The sequence below is a fragment of the Podarcis vaucheri genome, assembly GCF_965113315.1.
Source record: "Podarcis vaucheri genome assembly, chromosome: 12".
In the NCBI taxonomy this organism is placed as follows: domain Eukaryota; kingdom Metazoa; phylum Chordata; class Lepidosauria; order Squamata; family Lacertidae; genus Podarcis; species Podarcis vaucheri.
Window position 1 is genome coordinate 23,839,156 of NC_138750.1, and position 21,019 is coordinate 23,860,174.

At 41.8% G+C, this 21,019-nt stretch overlaps 1 protein-coding gene and 1 long non-coding RNA gene across 17 annotated transcripts in view; one reads left to right on the forward strand and one right to left on the reverse strand.

Moving 5' to 3' along the window:
- Positions 1–21,019, forward strand: part of ZNF385D (zinc finger protein 385D) — a 567,358-nt gene that overhangs the window by 480,079 nt on the left and 66,260 nt on the right. For 12 of the 14 annotated variants that reach the window (XM_082193430.1, XM_082193439.1, XM_082193438.1 and 9 more), the window contains one exon: positions 4,644–4,754. The exons of the other annotated variants lie outside the window; for them this stretch is intronic. In XM_082193430.1, the coding sequence (XP_082049556.1) occupies positions 4,644–4,754 (111 nt within the window). The remainder of the gene's footprint in view (positions 1–4,643; positions 4,755–21,019) is intronic. 14 annotated transcript variants of the gene reach the window in all.
- LOC309515592 overlaps positions 1–21,019 on the reverse strand; it is a 129,301-nt gene that overhangs the window by 29,974 nt on the left and 78,308 nt on the right. The gene's annotated exons all lie outside the window — the stretch shown is intronic.

Here is a 21,019-nt window from a genome sequence, read left to right on the forward strand (position 1 = left end):
CCGATCTTAATGTTTCAGAAGGTCTGTAGGGAAGACACCATCATTTAGATCAGGCATAGGCAACCTCGGCCCTCCAGATATTTCGAGACTACAATTCCCATCATCCCTGACCTCTGGTCCTGTTAGCTAGGGATCATGGGAGTTGTAGTCCCAAAACATCTGGAGGGCTTAGGTTGCCTATGCCTGATTTAGATGGTTGGTTAGAGTGTGGTGCTGGCAACGCCAAAGTTGAAGGTTCGATCCCTGTAAAGGGCAGCTGCATTGCAGGGGTTTGGACTAGATGATTCTCAGGTCCCCTTCCAACTTTGATTCAGTGAGATGGAGGCTAAGTTGTTTAGGGCTTTAAACATTCATTTGAAAATACTTAATTGGAAATGAGGTACCCCAGAAAGTATTTGGGGTCTTTTTTGGGGGTGGGGTGACCAGTTGATGTTTCCAAGTTATCTTCAGTGGCAGGCCCTTGTAGAGTGTAAATCAGGGAGTATAGTGGCCAAATCATCTGTGTCCAAGTTGTATGACCCTTTTGTCAGTGGAGCAGACTACATGCCACCTTTATTCTATGTTGCAGAGTAGGTGCTTTGTCTCACCTCAAGGATGGCAGACATAGCTATAAGGCTTAGTCTTGCCAACTTTAGGTCAGCAGGCATTTTTAGAAGTTTCCTTGTAGGCAGCTACAAGTAAGTCATAAGGATGACTGGGAACTCTCGGGTATGCTTGGGCCCATAACTTGTGGGTTTAGTTTCTCTTTCACCTTTCTTCCTTTCTTCTGTTGTAGCAAGTAATATTAAGTAAATGATCCAGTTTAAGCCTACAGCTGTGTTTGTCTTACCTGTGTTGAGACGACAGCCTACCCTGCAACAATTACTCAGGCAAATCCTGTTGGCTCCCTGCTACTCAGATGTAAGCCACATTAAGTTTAATGGAATTTACCCCCACGTAAGTGCATGTAGGCTTTCAACCTTTAAAAAGCACCTAAACGGAACAAACGTGGTGATGGAGGGGATTACAGAATAAAGATACTATTGGCAATTCATAGCATAGCATTCATATATTCCCTTGTGCTTTTCACATGGTTAGAGCCCAAACACCATTTGATGAGACTGAAAAATGGTTATAGAGAACTTGCAGGATTATTTGCATGCTGCACTAAAACCAGGAGGTTATTCCAAAAAAGGGGATTTCAGGATTTCAAATGCAGAGGCAAGGGCTTTGAATAAACATTTAGGGGTTTCACAGGCAGATTCCTGGAAACGTTAGAGAAAAGAATAAGGAACTATAATGCCTGCTATCTTTATATACAAATTGTTGAGAATATGTTTCTAAATAATCAATATCAGATTTCTAATATCTTCCGCTTTATCTGTCCTGATGGCCCATTTCTTTTACTTTGTTCTTCTGATTCAAGCAGACCATTCATATTCCCTGCGCTTTTTTATCTCAGTTTCTCAGAGTTCACAAATGTGTATGGGTGAGAGTATGTGTGGTCCACTTGCCAGCAACCCTTTCCTGTAACAAACATTTGGGCACTTATCTAATATTTATTTAAAACTTTATGGGTTGGCAGCCTTCCCCTCCCCCTCCCCACAAAACTACTCTAGGAGAAAATCCTAATATAATTCCAGTGCACTCACCCTCACTTGCCTGTCTGCCCTGACTTTGTTAGGGACTGGGATTTATGGAGTTATATTTGGAAAAGCAATTCTGACTTGCTGTATCAAACAGCAATTGGCAGAGTACAGATTTCTGCATCTGAACCGGCTTTTCTTAATCACTTTGGCTGCCATCCAAACCTCTTTGCATATAGAACTACAAGCACAAATCATGAGGTTCACATTTTAGAGATACATTTTGTAGCCTGTAGAATCCTAGATCCTTAATAAGAGAAATACACTTTGTGAGTACAGTATAGGACATTTTTGTGTGCTTCGGTTGATATAGGTAAGTCCAGTAGATTTTTCTGTTCGGATGCAGAATGGCATCTTCTGGAACCAGGGGCTAGATTATTATGCCTTTGATGTGCAGTCAGTCCCGGGTCATAATCAGTACCATAATAATAAATGTTCTCGTGTCCTATTTATAGTGCTTGATCTCAAGAGATGTTTGTTTTTCCTAGAATCCCTTCCATACATAGAAAAGCTAGCTGACTCATGTGTTTCGTATCTGTGCTTGAAAAATGGTCATGGGTTCTGTTTTAAGATATCATGAATGCAGAATTTGATTCAATGTGTTGGCATTAAATTCAGATTTATGGGTGCTTGCAATTATTGCTACTAGGTCTGGGCTCAAATTGATACTAGGCCTGTATTCCTTTTGCCACTGTTTTGAGGTTCACCTGATTTGGAATGGGCATATCAGGCAAACCCCAAAAAAGGGAGTTAAAAGAACCCAAACTAGGTGGTATAAAATGATTCCTGTCATTTGGAGTGGGGGAGGGAGGCTTACCATCGAGACAACAAGGCTTTCTCTCACTCCCCACCCCCTCTGGTGTCATGGACTGGCTGAAAGCAGAGGAAATGGTGGGAGGCACCAGCTGGTGAACCCCCAAGGAAAGAAAGCTCAGGCAGAGCCTAGGAATTGGTGTCGGGGGTGACAATGAGTGGTCAGATGGAGAACACGGAGAAGACTGGGAGGTGGTGGTGTAGAAAGCTGATGAGGTAACAGGGTTTAGTGAGCAAGGAGAGTTTGTGGCAGAGAGAAGTCCGGAAGCGGAAGCAGGAGACGAGGGAAGCCAAGAGGCAGAGATGAGTCAGGCTGGTGAAAAAGCCAGGGTGCCGCCCCCTGCTGCAATAAGCCCCCCCCCAGTCTCCCAGGACCAGAAGAGGTATGAAGAGGGAGCAACAGAGACAGGCACACCAGCGTAGTCTCAGCTTGCTTGGGAAGGACCCAGGGAAGGAGGAGACTTAGGCAGCTGTGGGAATGCGGGGACCTTCAGTCTCCGCAACTGCCTCATAGGGGCAAGTTCTGCTGTGAAGAGTTGCTGTGCTCCTTAGGCCTGGCACTCCCTCCAAAATGGCTTGTCCCAATCTACCACCAGCAAATGGAGGTGGCAAATTGGAGGTCTCCATATACAGTCCTCTTATTCAGTTGTTCTGGAGAATTCAGATGACATAACTCCAGATCTACTTCATTCCTGTGTTTCCTCTGTAGTCTTCCCATTTTTTCCAACTGCCATTTTTGTGGACATTTTCAACTGCTTTGGCAAGCATAGCCCTATTGTTTTCCCTCTGTGGAGCAGTGTTCTGCAATATGGGTAGCGACATGTGTGGTGATAGTTTCTTCTCCTTTCTGCTTTCGTGTTATATTATTACTGATTCTCCCTATTAGTCTTACAGGGGTCAGCAAAATTTTTCAGCAGAGGGCCGGTCCACTGTCCCTCAGACCTTGTGGGGGGCTGGACTATATTTTGAAAAAAAGAGAGAGAATGAATTCCTATGCCCCACAAATAATCCAGAGATGCATTTTAAATAAAAGGACACATTCTACTCATGGAAAAACACACTGATTCCCGGACTGTCTGCGGGCCAGATTTAGAAGGTGATTGGGCCAGATCCGGCCCCCAAGCCTTAGTTTGCCTACCCATGGTCTTTGAGAACAGAAAGTTTTGAGATTGCTTCATGAAACAAGGAAAGCATTTGTAGCTGAAATAGGTTGGCCATGTTGCAAAAATAAAGAACTTGTCATTTTTCTTTGCATCTGTGATATATTTATCCTTTTTTGCACTTCAAATAAAATGCAAAATATGTCTCTCATTGCTCAATAATAAATATTTAAACATCAAAAAATCTTAATGATTCAGAAATCTCGTGAAGCAAGCGAGAGCTAAAAGTAACTGCACAATGAGTCCTTGACACAATAATCCATTCTACTACTTGTTCCTTTCTATTTTCCCTTGAGTCTTCTATCTTAATTTGTCTTATAGCACACTTCTTTCACCATATTCTTCCCACTTGAGAGTTACTGCAGACACACACCAAAAAGAGCCAAGAAGGAGAAATGATCCCACTTTCTGTGCCAGAAAAACACAATATATGTGAAAGTTGAAGTGAGATTCTTTAATGCTGAAGCAAGGGAGGAAACATTCAGATCTTGTGTAGTAACTAACTAAAGTTAAGAAAGAACAGTCTGACATGTCAGAATGTTCAGCACATTTCTTTAGGATCCATCAATTTCTTGCAATGAGATTTTCTAAATTTGTGTCCGGTGTGCCCTTCAGAGCTCTTTGTTTCATTTGCACCCAATTTTTATTTTTTTGCTTAAAAAATAAAATAAAATTGCTACATCTATACAGATAGAAAGGAAGTGGTATCTTGGGCTGCAATCCTGTGCACATTTATTTGGAAGGAAAGCCCCATTGAACTCAGTGATACTTACTTTTAAGAAGACTTACAAGGGTTGTACTGCTAATGTTTAAAAAGAAAATAAGACTTTGGGTTGTATCCAGTGGGAGTCATACTCAGTATAGATAAACTTGAATTAATGGACATGGCTAATGTAAGTCTGTTAATTTCAGTGGGTCTACTCTGTGTAAAGCTTGGTTGGATACGATCCATTGGCAGTGTGTAAATTCCATTAAGCATTGTTAGCAGAATTGGCAGACTTCCAAGAGAATAGAAAAGCTTTTATTTCTCCTCCTTTTGTTGCAGATGGACCCAATTCAAAAAGCTGTAATAAATCATACGTTTGGGGTTCCTCTTCCTCACAGAAGAAAGCAAATCATATCGTGCAACATTTGCCAGTTGAGATTTAATTCGGATGTAAGTAGATAATTTATATCTTCTTAAAAATATGTATGCATGAGATAATGGGTTTGGGTTTTTGCTTTGCTTTGCTTTGCTTTTTTGGCAATGGAACCTGTATGATATTATTTCACATTTGCCTCATGGTTATGGAGCAATAATGTATATGATTACTTGATACTCATCGGCTCAGCTTTTCTCTTTCGGTTCTCCTTTCTGCAATTTCAGTTCTACAGGTTGAATTATATATAGCTATAGATAAAGTTATATGGAAGCCTGCTGATCATGGAGGGAAAGGAAGAGCAGATAGGTGCGTAGGCTGACTAGAAGAAAACAAACCACAGTGCCTGGGAAACTTCTCTTCAGCTGCACAGGCAAATGTGGTAGGGGAAAAAGGCTTGGGGAAGAGCTGGACATGGTTTGGGGGGCCGGTGGCTTGCCACTCGGATGTAACATTCCCAATATTTTCTCATGTGTGGAATACATTGGCATATTTTAGGGTTGCCATATGTCTTCTTTTTCCAGGACACGTCCTCTTTTTCATGGGTAGAGTCACCATAGCGATTCATTGTTAGAAGTCAGCAAATGTGTCCTCTTTTTTGCTCTTCAGAATATGGCAACCTTATTTTCTTGCTTTTCTACAAAGTCTGGCATATATTGGCAACTGAAAAATACAGTGGTACCTCTGGTTATGGACAGGATCCATTCCAGAGGCCCGGCTGTATCCCGAAAAGTCCGTAACTGGAGGCACCCTTCTGCGCATGTGAGCGGTGCACAGATCGCTTCTGCTCACGCACGCGTGGCAAAACCCAGAAGTATACACTTCTCAGTATGCCATGTTTGCAACCTGAAGATTATGTATTCAGAGGGATATGTAACCCGAAGTACCACTGTAATGAAAAGGGGGGGGGGGGAATACTAGAAAGTTGTTCATTCGAATATTCTCAGTGAATATCAATATAACACAGAAAGCGTACAGAACATCAGAACATCTTGATATTCTGCCTTAGGAAGCCTAATCAAATATTGGAGAATGCCCTGCATTTATACAGAACACATGACTAATTTGAGAACATCCTAATACATTTTTGCACAGTTGGATATGCGATGGCTTCTGCTTTTATAGGCATGTGCTGCAAATTTTGAAACATTACCATAGTTTTCCTAAGACATAATTTTAGAAGCTGGTAATAGCACTTGAACTCAGTCTGAAACTGGATGGCCCTAATGTTGTGCTGTAAAAACTATTTGAATACTTTAGCTCAGTTTATTCCCTCCCCTCCCCTCCCCCGCATCTAGAGCCAAGCAGAAAGTTCTCAGTTGAGAATGTTTGGCCAAATTGGGGATGGGGTGGGCTGATGGGAAGAAGTACATAAAAGTGAGTCGGAAAGGGCTGGGCGATGGGCTCTGTGAGGGAGTCCTCCCAGCCCTGCTAAAAGAGGTGGTCATTAAACTGCTTCTTTAAAAAACATCTCTGGACCTGGCTGATACGGCCAACTATCGCCCAATCTCAAATCTTCCATTCTTGAGCAAAGTTATTGAACGGGTGGTTGCTGAACAACTCCAGGCTTGCCTGGAGGATGGGGACCATTTGAATCCCTTCCAGTTGGGGTTCAGGCCTTATCATGGGACTGAAACCGCCTTGGTCGCACTGGTCGATGATCTCTGGCAGGCTAGGGACAAGGGTGAAAGCTGTTTCCTAGTTCTGCTGGATCCCTCAGCGGCTTTTGATGCCATCAATCATGACATCCTTCTGCACCGTTTAGAGGCGCTGGGGGCACTGTTGTACAGTGGTTCCACTCCTTTCTCTTTGGCCGTGTCCAGAAAGTGGTGTTGGGGGATGAATGTTCAGACCTATGGGTTCTCACTTGTGCGGTGCCTCAGGGTTCCGTCCTCTCCCCCATGCTTTTTAATATGTATATGAAGTCACTGGGAGAGATCATCAGGGAGTTGAGGCTGGGTGTTCATCAGTATGCAGATGATACCCAGCTCTACCTCTCCTTTAAATCAGAACCAGTGAAGGTCATGAAGGTCCTGTGTAAATGCCTGGAGGCGGTTGGAGGATGGATGGTGGCTAACAGATTGAGGTTGAATCCTGACAAGACAGAAGTACTGTTTTTGGGAGACAGGGGGCGGGCGGGTGGGGGGGGACTCCCTGGTTCTGAATGGGGCAACTGTGCCCCTGAAGGAACAGGTGCACAGCCTGGGAGTCATTTTGGACTCGCAGCTGTCCATGGAGGCGCAGGTCAATTCTGTGTCCAGGGCAGCTGTCTACCAGCTCCATCTGGTACACAGGCTGAGACCCTACCTGCTCACAGACTGTCTTGCCAGAGTGGCACATGCTCTGGTTATCTTCCACTTGGACTACTGCAACCCACTCTACGTGGGGCTACCTTTGAAGGTGACCCGGAAACTGCACCTAATCCAGAATGTGGCAGCTAGACTGGTGACTGGGAGCGGCCACTGAGGCCACATAACACTGGTCCTGAACCATTAGCTCCCAGTACGTTTCCAGGCACAATTCAAAGTGTTGGTGCTATCCTTTAAAGCCCTAAATGGCCTCGGTCCTATATACCTGAAGGAGCGTCTCTACCCCCATTGTTCTGCCCAGACACTGATGTCCAGTGCCGAGAGCCTTCTGGCGGTTCTCTCATTGTGAGAAGTGAGCTTACAGGAAACAGACAGAGGGCCTTCTCGGTAGTGGCGCCCATCCTGTGAAACCACCTCCCAGCCAGATGGTTTGTTTATACTCCTCATTATTAAAATAGCAATATTATTGGCACAGGTACACTGCTTCATTTACTCATCATTTATCTTAGTATTTCTTCAGTGAGTTGGCCAGCAATATTTACCTGTGATAAAGCTTCAGGTCATCTGAAGCATAGGAAGTCTGTAGCTATCGCTGTCCTTACTAAACAGATTCTCTGGTTTTAAACTGAGAAAAATTATTGATGTACCTGAACAAACTACAAGATGCCGTCACATAAAAACTACCCTAAACTGTGGAGTACAGTGGTAACTTGCAAGATGAATGCCTCGCAAGACGGTAAACTCGCAAGACGAAAGGGTTTTTCATTTTTTGAGTTGCTTCGCAAGACGAATTTCCCTATGGGCTTGCTTCGCAAGACGGAAACGTCTTGCAAGTTTGTTTCCTTTTTCTTAAAACCGTTAATACAGTTGCGACTTGACTTGGAGGAGCAACTCATAGCACGTGGTGTGGTAGCCTTTTTTTAGGTTTTTGAAGACTTTGGTGATTTTTGAAGCTTTTCCAAAACTTTTCCGAAACCGTGCTTCGCAAGACAAAAAATTCGCTAGATGAAAAAACTCGCGGAACGAATTAATTTCGTCTTGTGAGGGACCACTGTATTGATGTGCCGTGACTTATCTGGCCTTTCCTGTCTGTGCCACAGTGCACCCTTTTGTACCCCAAAAGGATACAAAATTGTGATTACACAAAGGAAATTACTGGATTCACGTTGTGAGTATTCTGCACATAATGGCTTGCAGAGCAGATCAGCCTCATTATGACCAATGCTACAGTTCAGCTAGCTTGTGTATGTTGGACTGTAAGTTGTATGAATCAATTTCGGTGCAAAAATCTACGGTGCTGAATTTTCGCTGCTGACTATATTTACTTGGAACAGTGTTTCAGCTTCTCAGAGCTCATATTAATACATGCTGAAAAAGTGCAATTTGGAAACTGAACTAAATACCAATGTTAAGCTATGCTTATCTTGAGCTAAGTGCATTTTTATTCACATTGAAACAATATTTATAAAGGTATGTCACTTTGGATTAAGCTTCTGTTTTGATATGAATTGAAAATGAAGCATTTAAAGGTCTAAAATTGCCATCAGGGACTCACTGCTTCTGCAGATGAAATCCAAAAAGGCAGTTTCAAATGAACCCCTGCAGCTCTCAGAAATATGCTTTTTTTCCTGCAAGAACAAACATACAGGTGTATTCATAGTATTGACCTGTACTCTTGATAGATAGAGCTTTGAAAAAATGAGTTTCGAGTGAAATGACTTACAAATCTTGTTCTGCTAGGTTTCTGCGGGTTTAAGTGTGTAGTTGGTGGGGACACTGCTGCATAAATAGGTTGCATTTGTACTGAAGCACATTGTTAAAAGCATAAAACGCCTTCTTGTACGCCTTATAAAGAAGTCTTTAGGGATATTCTGAGAATAGGATTTCTCCTTTCTCCAGCGCTGCTTATTTTCTCTGCATCAGTGGTCTTGTCATGATAATCAACTTTTTTTGTCCCAACCATCAATCACTCTTGATTACAGCTGGGTAGAAGTTCTGTACTGTTGATCAGCTCATCAGTGTGCATAATGTTATACCTGGAGACTAGCGAAAATCATCCCTCAGTGGGAACTCACTTCACAGCTTTTGTCAAAAGTACTTTCATCTATCTATCACTCCCCTTGCACTTGTCACTTTTCTCTTTGATTGTAGGTCTTGTGAATTCAGATTACTCTTAGTTAGATGGATTTGAATACTGAAATGTCATCCTGGGTTGCAACATGTTTCATTTCACTGTACAAATATCACAGCAATTATTAATACATGAATTACAAATTAAAAGATGACACTGTGCTTTTGCTCAAGGGAAGGAGCAATCTTCACTAATATTTAAGAGTTGACTCAGGGATGTGGTTTAATTTGGTTAAGGTAACACTTTATAATCAATGTTCACTATAATCAGTGTTCACTATAAATACGGTAACTAGGTAACTGCTAGCAGGGCTGTAGTTTAATTCAGGGGACGCTAACCTTTTTGGGCCAGCATGCACATTTCAGCTTGAGAAACTGTTATGGATATCACGTACACGCACACAGAGCAACCAAGCACATATCATAACCCATTCTATTGGCTACAATGGAAAGCTTCTTTCAAGCCGAAATTCACTGGTGCAGGGAGGCAGGGGATCCTGTGGGCACCAGGAAAGATCTGTGTGGGTGCATGGGTACCCGTGGGCATCATGTTGGTGATCCTTGCTTTAATTTCTTAACAACACAATCCTCCACATGTCTACCCTGAAGCACACTTATTGAATCAAATGGAACTTTCCCCCAGGTAAGTGTTATAGGATTGCAGTGTAAGTGACTAAATAGTAAATTAATTTCTTTAAATAAATTATGAGCCTACTGTTACTAAAAAATGTGGCAATGCTGGTGCCACTACAGGTTTGTTTGCACAGGCAAGATGTAGGGAGTATTACTCCTCTTAAATATGGCTTTGGCAGTAAATACATGCTTTGGAAAATGCGACAGGACTTAGAGACAGCTAGCTGATGCCTGCATGATTGCACTGAACCCAAATGTTACATGTTTGGGGTACATCTCTCCGCTTTTGCTAGTCACTGACAGTTCAAGAGAACCCGGGAATAGCATCTGGGGCTACCTGCTTACTGGTTCTGGCATTGCCATATGGCATCCTTTGAGTTGAGTGACCTGACCCACCACTGGGGCGTCTGTTCTTTACCCCTTTGTGCTTTACCCCTTTACTTGGCAATTTGGTGGGCAAAGAGGGGCAGATTAAGAGGAAGGAGCAATGGCTGAATGTCGTTCTCTGCAATGGCTTCTCCCTGCCACTTGTTTTCCTCTGTGTGTTAGTGAACCAGCATTTCTCCATGAAACGTGGGAGAGTTCGCTTGCCATTCCACTAAGTGGCGGCTGTACAGCAACATTCTTTGAACTGCAACAGAACTGTTTAGCCCATGCAGTCTCCCCAGTACCTGTGCTTACAGGAAGTCACCAGCCAAGAATCTGGATCATTTGCTGAGTCCAGCTCAGGTGATGCTATAACCCTGATCTAGAACAGACTCATTAAAGGTACATTAAAGCTGTGGTACTATTCTGGAGCCTCTCCTAGAAGACTCATAAGCCAGTGATGTATTGCTGTGTTGGAAACACATTGTGGATTATTCTAAAGTGTATTTTAGTATGTGTGTGTGTATCTGTTTCAAATAGGCCAGAGCTCGATTGAAAGAAGTGATCTGCAGTGCCAGCCGGCAAGTCTACTCAGAAGTAGATCCTATTGATTTTGGGTATAGGATTGCAGCTTTATTCTACTTTAAAACTCACATAACTTTTAATTAGGTATTGCACTTGCTAAATATAGTAGATTCTGATACAGGTTTACTGCTGTAAGCAATGATGCAGATCAATGTGAAGATTTACCAGGGTTCAGAGGTCATGTAAACAGGAAAAGAAATGCAGGCTACAAAATCATGAGGTATTCTTATGCAACAAAAGAAGCACAAGATATAGCCTTTGGCTAATTAAGCAATCTATGCCCTTTTAAACTGTGTGTGGACAGGTTATTGTTTTTTGTTTTTTGTTTGTTACTGTTACGTATTTTGTGTTCTTATATTGTAAACTGCCCTCTGATCTTCAGGTGAAAGGCAGTATAAAAATTGATTGAATGAATGAATATGGATAATGTTATATTTCCTATAAATATGATATTTCCAAAGCACCAAGTAGAAATGACAAATTAAAGTATTAGAGTCTAACCACAAGAAAGGGACTTGATTAAAATCTCATATTTTCCCCCTCTATAAATGGTTTAATTAGTAAAAGCTAGTTTTCCTATTCCTTCTGGCCATATTTTAGGACAGTGATCAATTATGTTAATTACCTTAAGCAATGCTAGGAAACAGATGGTATCAAATTTCCATTAGACCTGCAAAATTCAGTATCACTTATTCTGTTTCACAGAATATTATAAAACCACTGGCAAATGTTTTCTTTTAATAAGCCAGTAAGGTGCATACAGTAATTTTTAAAAGATGAAGCACTCACTCCAGAGAACTTGCTTTGTTGTATTCTAACCTGATGATTTTTCTTAACACAAATTGAATGATCTCAGGGTAGAAAACACTATTTGTCTTCTTGAGTAAATCTTTTCCTTGCCCCAGATTTCCATCACTTGCACACACAAACATATTTCACTTTGTAGCACTTTATTTATTTTTTATGGTTTAATAATCAATATGACCATGTTGTGGTATTAAAAGTTTATAGCAAACTGTATTACTTTTCCAAAGACCTGTCAGTCCTCACTGCTCTTTAAAAGGAAAAAAAAAAAAGAATAAAAAGAAATCTGGCTGCTGTATACTCAGATCTGATATCTCTTTTCTATTATAATCCTAGTTGAACAGATTGCCATAATTTATCTGTCATTATTCATCTATTTATCCTGTAATATAATGTTTCTATCAAAATTGTATGTGGTGATAAATGCTTACAATGAAGCCCATTGTAATGATAAGCAGGTGCAAAGCAACAGCAATAAGTGAATATCAGTATTTGGAGCTGTAGAGAAATATGAAGTATGGCAAATGAAATTTTTATCTCCCTTGAGATGGATTATTGAACATTACTTAAAAATGACAAGGCATTTGATGTTTATTATTCAGGTTCTGCCTGGCCAAATCCATGGTTTATACACAGTAGTAACTGTAGCTTCTTATGTCTAAACCTGATGCCCACATACTTAAACATAAACCTCACTGAAACTGTAGGGCTTACTTCTTGAAAGCATAAATAAGATCGTGCTGCACAAGGTTTGCTGTTTGAAGACAATGGCCCAGTTTGCACTTAACATTAAACCATGATTATGAAGACAGACCTCAGGAAAGCATGGACTTGTGCACTATTCCCTCTTGTGCCCGCCAGGGGAATATCCTGCTCCCTTTTTAAATTAACCAAAGTTTAGTGTTGTAGCCAAACCCTAAATTGTGATTCGTCTTAACTATATCTTGTTGGAACACGCCAACTTCTTCGACTACGGTTTGCAATTGGTTTGTTTCAACAAATCAGTCTAAAGTGACTCACCTGGTGGAACATTAATGCTAGCCAGTTACCAGGATGGATGGAAAAGGTGGTGTGGAGGGAAGGAGAACTTTGTGGAGGTACCAGAAGGAGTGCCAGAATGGCTCCACCATTGGGCGCACACAACCAATATATTGCCAGCTCTTCCTCTCAGTAAGCTTCAGCAAAGCCACTGTTAAGAAGCTACTGTGGCTCCATCTCACTGGATGAGTTGCTTCTGGTTTTGGCAAATCTGAAACAGAAGCTTCCAAGTGCCTTACAGCTGTGCTTGAGAAAGCTGTGGGAGCACACAAACCCAAAGCTCACCTAAAGCTTATCATTATGTCAAAACCAACTATGATCAAAGCTTGCCCCTTGTGCATTTTGGTAGACATGCAAATCTGTTTAATTTTAATTTGTTCTTAGCCTGTTGTGGTGGTCCACACTGTTTCCTCCACAGAATTTATGGGCTTTTTCTTAAGCTCTAAGCTGGATTTATGGCTTTTAGAAAGTCTCAGTGGGCTCTGAATTAGATGTTGATTCAGAGGGCAGGTCCACACAAGGGCAGGAATCCGAATTCAATCCACAGTTTCACAAGCGAAACAGCCAATTCAGTGTGGCTCCTTTGAGTTCTAAAGGACCCAAACCACTGCTTTGTGAGGGCATTTGGAAGCCAAAGTGCTCGCAAGGTTTAAGAAGCTATAAGGTGGCCTTGCATATAAACCTTCATCTTCCATCCAAAGCAAAGCCATGCCTTGTCCTCCAGGTCTTTTCTCCAGTCTACAGTGAGTGACTGGAAGTGGGAAAGCAGCACAAAGCCCTCCTCCTTTTCCTTCCATTCTGCAAACAAACAGAAACTCTGGATTCCCACCCGAATCCTGCTTGTGTCAGATCACACAGATATTTCTGGTGCCACCTTAACTGAAAAGATTGTAAACAGCAGCACACCAGGTGGAAGCAGATAGGGTTTGCATTTTGCTGTACATTTTGGATTTTCCTAGGATTGGGGAAATCCAAATTCACAGGTAGGAAAAATGTGCCATGAGAGAGCGAATTCTGTAAGCACTGATTATTAGAATTTTTGTGCACAGCATCTTGGAAACTTAAAATCATAGAATTGTAGAGTTGGAAGGGACGCTGAGGTTCTGCTAATCCAGTGGTGGCCAAACTCAGCCCTCCAGATGTTTTGGGACTACAATTCCCATCATCCCTGACCACTGGTTCTGTTAGCTAGGGATGATGGGAGTTGTAGTCTCAAAACATCTGGAGGGTCGAGTTTGGCCACTACTTCTCTAATCCAACCCTCTGCATTGAGTCATGTGACCTCTCTTTCTTACAAAATGTTCAACCACTTTATGCTGCAAACACTATAAAGCAAACACCTTAATTTTAACCGGGAAGAGTAGTTGCGACTAGAGCTACTGTGCTATGTTCCTCCCAACACGTTTTTGTTGAATTGCTGGACTAACAGAGGATGACTGCATTTAAATGTGCTGTGTACTGAAACATGAATTGCCTGCAGGAAAAGGCTGGCCTTTAGTTTTCACCACAGGGTATTCAGCATGTGCAAAAGTGCATTTACCAAGTGATGAGTGATGGATTGGCACTTTGGGGTCCTTTGAACTGGGAGTGATTCAGTGTCTGCTTGTGAGATTCTCTTGTATCAACACCAAATAGGATAAGGCAATGCTACACTGATATTTGTGGCCAGTTTCTAATCTGTTTTGCTATGCTTTTTGTGTGTTGCTCATGCACTGCAATCAATGAAGATACACCGAACAGGCATAAGTAAAGCCAGCCCCTTAATCAATTACAGAAACAAGAAGTACTATCTCCAATTTTCTTTTTAACCTGCATGTTAAATTAATGCCTAAAAAAAAAAAGAAGAGGAGCTGTAACCTTTGCAAATCTTACGCAACTATGCACATGCAGTTTAATTCGTTCTGTAGGATGAAGCAAATATTGTCAAAGATAATAAGTTCCTTCTGCAGGCTCTTTCAGTTCTAATAAGCTAAATTGGATGATGGCAGGGCCTTAAAAGTATAAAAGAGCTTGAGTCAGGACCATTTTAAATATTATGCTAGTGTAGAGTCTCAACCAAGCAGGATTTCCAGATGTGTCAGAATTATAGGGTTTCTATAATCTTTAGGATATTACCTATTTTCAATTATCTGTTGGATAAATGTGCCTATCCTGTTCATTGTTTTGATATATCCTAAAATTTCTCATGGCTGATCTTCCCTAGCCACATGGAAGAGGTGGGACAATTCGAAATGCTGGCAAGAGCAACAGAATTAAGTGTTTTCCCACTCAAGCATAGAGGTGAATAAGGCCCACATCTGTTAGTACCTGCAGAGGGAAAGTGTTCCAAGAGGTGTAAAGACCTTTAGTAGGGTTGATATTGATGGAGGCGCATATTTTAATACATTACTATGCTGCTAGAAAAAGAAGTTCCAATTCTATTTTTTAAAATGTGCTGTGCATAGTTTAAGACCTGGGGTGAAACAAAGGAAGGGGGTAAGGACAGATGAGAGATCTCCCCACCCCTAAAAAAAGAAAACCTGCTTGCCTCTCATTGCAGGGAACTAGCTTGTATGTGCAAACCTAGGTTCCTGCCACTAAACCTTCTTTGAACTGCAGTCCACAGTTCCTCTGCTGAACTCATGGAACCCCCATGAGTTAACAATACATGTGCATTAGGTAGGCTGAAAGGAATGTTCCCTTTCAGCTGAATAAACTGTTCCACTGCAGATTCTAATTCATTCCCAGTGGACAACTTCTTGCCCTACTGGCAAATTTGCACCAGAAAGCCCCTGGCTTAGCTTGCCGGCTTTAAGCCTTTCTCCGACTAGTGATATGCTTGAAGAAGCCTATTAGTTTCACCATGTATAAGAAGCCTGAAGGTGATAATACATCTTAAGTCTGTGAGCTGGAAGGGAAAATATCTGGTTCATATTGGAAATATGATAGACTTTCATTTATTAGTTGTGAGCAGATGTGGCAGCAATCCAGAATCTGGAGCAATTACTGTTAAAGACTGGGTGTATTGGGGAGGGGGGAGAGACTGGGGACATTAAGAACGAACAATGTCATAGCATTGTAGCCTTGGCGGAAAAGTTGCATTGGAATCATTGCAGCCAGAGTGCAGATACATCTCGTATTCTCCTAAGTATTTATGTTGCTTGGCAGAACGGTTGTATGAGTGGGTTGAAGTGATGCCAGGACATTCTTTGCACTGGAAATGACTTTGCACCAGTGGTATGGTCCTGCTGGACACCACACAAGTTCAGATTAAACTCATGGCAGAGCCATGCGTGGTGTAGTGGTTAAGAGCGGTAGTCACGTAATCTGGATAACCGGGGTCGCGTCTCCGCTTCTCCACATGCAGCTGCTGGGTGACCTTGGGCCAGTCACACTTCTTTGAAGTCTCTCAGCCCCACTCACCTCACAGAGTGTTTGTTGTGGGGGAGGAAGGGAAAAGGAGAGTGTTAGCCGCTTTGAGACTCCCAAAGGGGAGTGAAAGGTGGGATATCAAATCCAAACTCTTCTTCTTCTTCTTCTTCTCCTCTGATAAATAGGCACAATGGCCTGCTTCACAAGTGATGCTGAGCCAAAGCTAAATCATAGTTCATAAAACAAACCTCACTTAAACTATAAGTCACCCTGCAGATGATCAAACAAACCCTGGGTTGTTTTGTAAAAGTGTGGCTTATTTCCCCTCTGCTCCTGCCTGCTTACCATCTACAGTGGTGCCCCGCAAGATGAATGCCTCACAAGACGAAAAACTCGCTAGACGAAAGGGTTTTTCGGTTTTGCGTTGCTTCGCTAGAAGAATTTCCCTATGGGCTTGCTTTGCAAGACGAAAACGTCTTGCGCTTTTTTTTAAAGCCGCTTGAAGAGGCGCAGTTGCGACGGACCATGCTTCGCAAGACGAAAAACATCGCAAGACGAAAAGACTCGCGGAACGAATTATTTTCGTCTTGCGAGACACCACTGTACCTCTTGCTCCTTCACACACCATACCAAAAATCTTTGCAGCACCCACGCTGTGGGTTAAACCACAGAGCCTAGGGCTTGCCGATCAGAAGGTCGGTGGTTCGAATCCCCACAATGGAGTGAGCTCCCATTGTTCGGTCCCAGCTCCTGCCAACCTAGCAATTCGAAAGCATGAAGTGCAAGTAGATAAATAGGTACCGCTCCGGTGGGAAGGTAAATGGTGTTTCCATGTGCTGCTCTGGTTCACCAGAAGCGGCTTAGTCATGCTGGCCACATGACCCGGAAGCTGTACGCCAGCTCCCTCGGCCAGTAAAGCGAGATGAGTACGCAACCCCAGAGTCGTCCGCGACTGGACCTAATGGTCAGGGGTCCCTTTACCTTTACTACTGCTGTGGCTTCACCACGTCCCAGTGGCCCATCTCATTGGCTGTCTCTGAGAGTAAGGGTGTAGAACTGTTCTCAGAGGTCTTGGCCTATTGTTTTCAACTGCCGGTTTCCACTCAAAGTTTTTAACTCTTTCCTTTGTCACCTTAAATGCTACTCTGTAGCATTACTCCCCACCCTTTAGATGGTAGTCAAATCACTCCCCTCTCCCCCAAAAGTGAAGTGTTTGAATATATCTCATTGGGAAGACACAATCAAACATTTTCCCACACATTCTGGAAAAGAAAAAATTGGAGAGAAGGAACTCAAGCTCTTTAGCAGGCAAGATTTCATGTCCCATAACTTGACTTTTCTCTCTTGAGGGAAAAGAGGGTGGGACCACATTGTGTCCATGTGTTTATAAAGTTTGGGTTCGTTCCAAGGGAGTCTGTGCGGCTGCTGTTGCTAACATCCCTGCTGCTTTTTTTTGGGGGGGGGACTTAAGATAACTATGTGGTGGGTGGGCGTGTTGCATACTTAACAATGTGGCTATCTCAGCTGAGGTATTCTTGCTTTTAAAACATTTTTTAAAGCACCATGCTAATTTGAACTTGAGTAAAACATTTGAGTAAAGTGATGAAACCTGGTCATAAAGGACAATAGCCCCTTTAACGTTCTCTTTAAGCTTTCCTCTCCACACCCCAGCTGCGCAGTAAAGGCAGATCACAGCGAAGAAACCTCTGTAAAGAGATGCAATCTGTTAAGAAGGGATAGAAGTCCCTTTAAGATGCTGGAAGTAGAGGAGTTGAGTGAGGAAAATATCATTTTACCAGGCAGAACTAGCAATGACATCATCTTTGCTAACACACCCAGCAAGAGCTGCTGAGTAATTTCATTTTTCAGCCACTCTTGGTATCATCTCTGTACCTTACAGTGCAATGTGAATGGGACAAACAAACAAACAAACAAACAAACAAACAAACATATACTTAAACCATAGTTCAGAATCTGTCTGAGTTCACATTAAACCATAGTTTAGGTCAGGTTATTTTTTTTGCTAACAAACCATAGCAAAGAAAACATAGTTAAGGCACTGTGCTGGATTTGCACATAATACTAAGCCATGGTTTATTAAGTACTGTTTATGTAAACCATGGTTTAACACTAAGTGCAAACCAGGCCACTGAGTCAGAAACCATGAAGGGTAAATAGATAAGCACAATGAACAGTGTTGTGCATATCTAATAATTGTTTCACCACAGATTTTGCTCTAACTCACATTTGCAAGGAATGTCAGTTCCCCATTTTACAGAAGACAGAACCTCTGGAAGATGTGCTTTATGTAGCTAAATTATTACTTGGAGAGAATGGTATTTCAAAAATACTTAAAGCAAATCATAATTAATAGGCCCATCCACTAAAACTAATGAGAGAAGTATGTGACATTTGCTATTACCAAAATGCTTTCCAGAATGCTGGGCTTTTTGTATAGTTTGTGGTTTGGTAAGCAGAGATATTCTGCAAGGTTAGGCATTCGTTAGTAAAGTTCTTTCAGCAGAAAGGAGACCTGTGGAATTTAGCACAGAAACATTTTGCACGGGGGTTCCGTTCCTGGTTCCCAGGTTCATTGGTGGAGCCTGCCCTGTTTCGCCCCACCTGAGCCCCATTCTGTCCTTTTCTGGGTCTAAAAGGACCCGCACATTGGCAGTCGCTTGTCAGTTGAGCATGTGCAAAATGGTAGCTGCGTGTGTGTGTGTGTGTGTGTGTGTGTGTGTGTGTATATATCAGGGGTCAACAACCTTTTTTAGCCGTGGGCTGGTCCACCATCCCTTAGACCATGTATGTGGTAGGCCGGACTATATTTTTTGGGGGGGAAATGAATGAATTCCTATGCCCCACAAATAACCCAGAGATGCATTTTAAATGAAAGGACACATTCTACTAATGTAAAAACACGCTGATTCCCAGACCGTCCGTGGGCCAGATTTAGAATGCGATTGGGCCACATCTGGCCCCTGGGCCTTAGGTTGCCTGCCCCTGGTATGTATGTATGTATGTATGTATGTATGTATGTATGTATGTGTGGATAGATAGATAGATAGATAGATAGATAGATGATAGATAGATAGATAGATAGATAGATAGATAGATAGATAGGGATATCCTTCCGCTGACAGGACTCAAGACAACTTATAGATAAAAACAATTGCCCAAAACATAGCATAGCTACCCTCTATACCATCTCCCCAGCCCCCACTAACTGAAGACTATCTAAGAACCACGTCGGCTCCTCTGAGAATTAAATTGTGCAAATATAAATAATGTGGCTTCACAACTGCTGTATTTTTTTTCCATTTGAGGAGGGGATTTTATGTAAGACTGCGCATCTAAGTGGAGTGATTTATTGCTATAAACAAGATGTGTAGACATCCAACACTGAACGCAGCTTGACCACCTGCATCTCATGCAGTGGTGGAGCTACTTAAATTAGTTTGGCCTGACCACTTTCTTACAAATAAGGGCTTATCCACATTTCTTCTTGTCCTACTGCTTTCTCCCAGGGAAAACTGCTCTCTAGCGCTTAATCAGAGCAAATGGCAATTTGGGTTTTCTCCGGATTGACATTTGCTCTGACTCAGAGCTCAAGAGTGTGTTTTCCCTGGGAATAGAGCAAAGCAAGGACAAAACCACTCGGACCCATGCCTAGAAAGTGCAGGTCAAGCGGAAAACTGCTCGGACCTGAGACAAGCAGAAATGTGGATGAGCCCTAAACCTAGGAAACCCCCAGTTCCAACATTATACTATTGGATCAAATGGCTACTAGTCCTAAAAAGTAAATAAATCAAGATTAAGGTAAAGATTTGGAATCAGCCCAGGAAACATAAACCAAATTATTTAAATGAATGGTATAGGTGATTCACTTGAAGAGTTTTTTGTATATCTACTTAAACAAAATGCTATACGAAGAAAATTGGGTGTAGTCAGACTTTTTCATCAACACAATCTAACAGTTATACCTCTCCAAATGCTATTCTGTGATTACCACCCAAAGCCCATTTTGTCCATGATTTTGAATCTCCTGCATGATTTTTGTCAATTCTGGTTGTGTCTCATAAAGGATATGCCAATTGTTCCCCCGCCCCTGGAGGAATTTAGTGAATAATGAGAAAGCAAGGTTTAGATTTAGATGTTTCAGAACAGTTAATTTAAAGTTGTGTAACATTCTTATGAACAACTACTTTTTAAAACTCCCAGTTTTAACACAGGAGGACTTGTCAAGTAATTTGTTCATGGTTGGTTTTCATGATAGATTTCAAGGGAAATTAAAATATTCACGGAAATAGCTCATTCTTGAAGTTGCTTTGTTGTCTTTCACACATTAAATTAGCTCATTACTGCTGTATATATAGTGGGGGAAAGCATCTGTTTACACGGTTAATAATATTAAAATTACTTACAAGTAACAGAATAAGCAGCAATTTGCAAAAGCTAATCATATTTGTGCACTCCTCTGCAAAAAGTAAACTGTTAATACCTACCCACAGGGGAAAATACTTGCTGGCTGAAGCCATTTCATTTTATCATTAAGGGTAATATACTGAATACAGAATGCCTCAAAAGCGGAGAAAGAGTGACAAAAATATAACAATTTTCTTTCCAGCAGTGAATGGTGTGAACACTTCTGTTATTAAGAAGGTCAGCTGCTTATTCAAAGATTGTATGGATCCGATCTCTTGAATTGCCCCAACTGAGTTTGTTCAATCTGAATGCTGGTATTTTGTCCTCACAGATTCAAGTAAGATTTGGAAATAGCTCACTCTTGAAGTTCCTTTGGAAAACCTCCTATAATTTCAGCAATTTAGGCTACAATGAAGACTAAGTATTCCAAGTATTGACTGGCAGATGGTGGAGGGAGAAAATTAAAAGCTCTCTTTGCTCTGTAAGCCAAACCTCATACACTGGCTTTGCATTTTCCTCTAAGGGAAGTTTGAGATGTGATCAGATGCTTCAACAATCAGATATGTGAGTGCATTACATGTCTGTTTCCATTATAATGCCATAAATGCCATGTGGTGTATTGAGTTACTGTTCTGTTCATC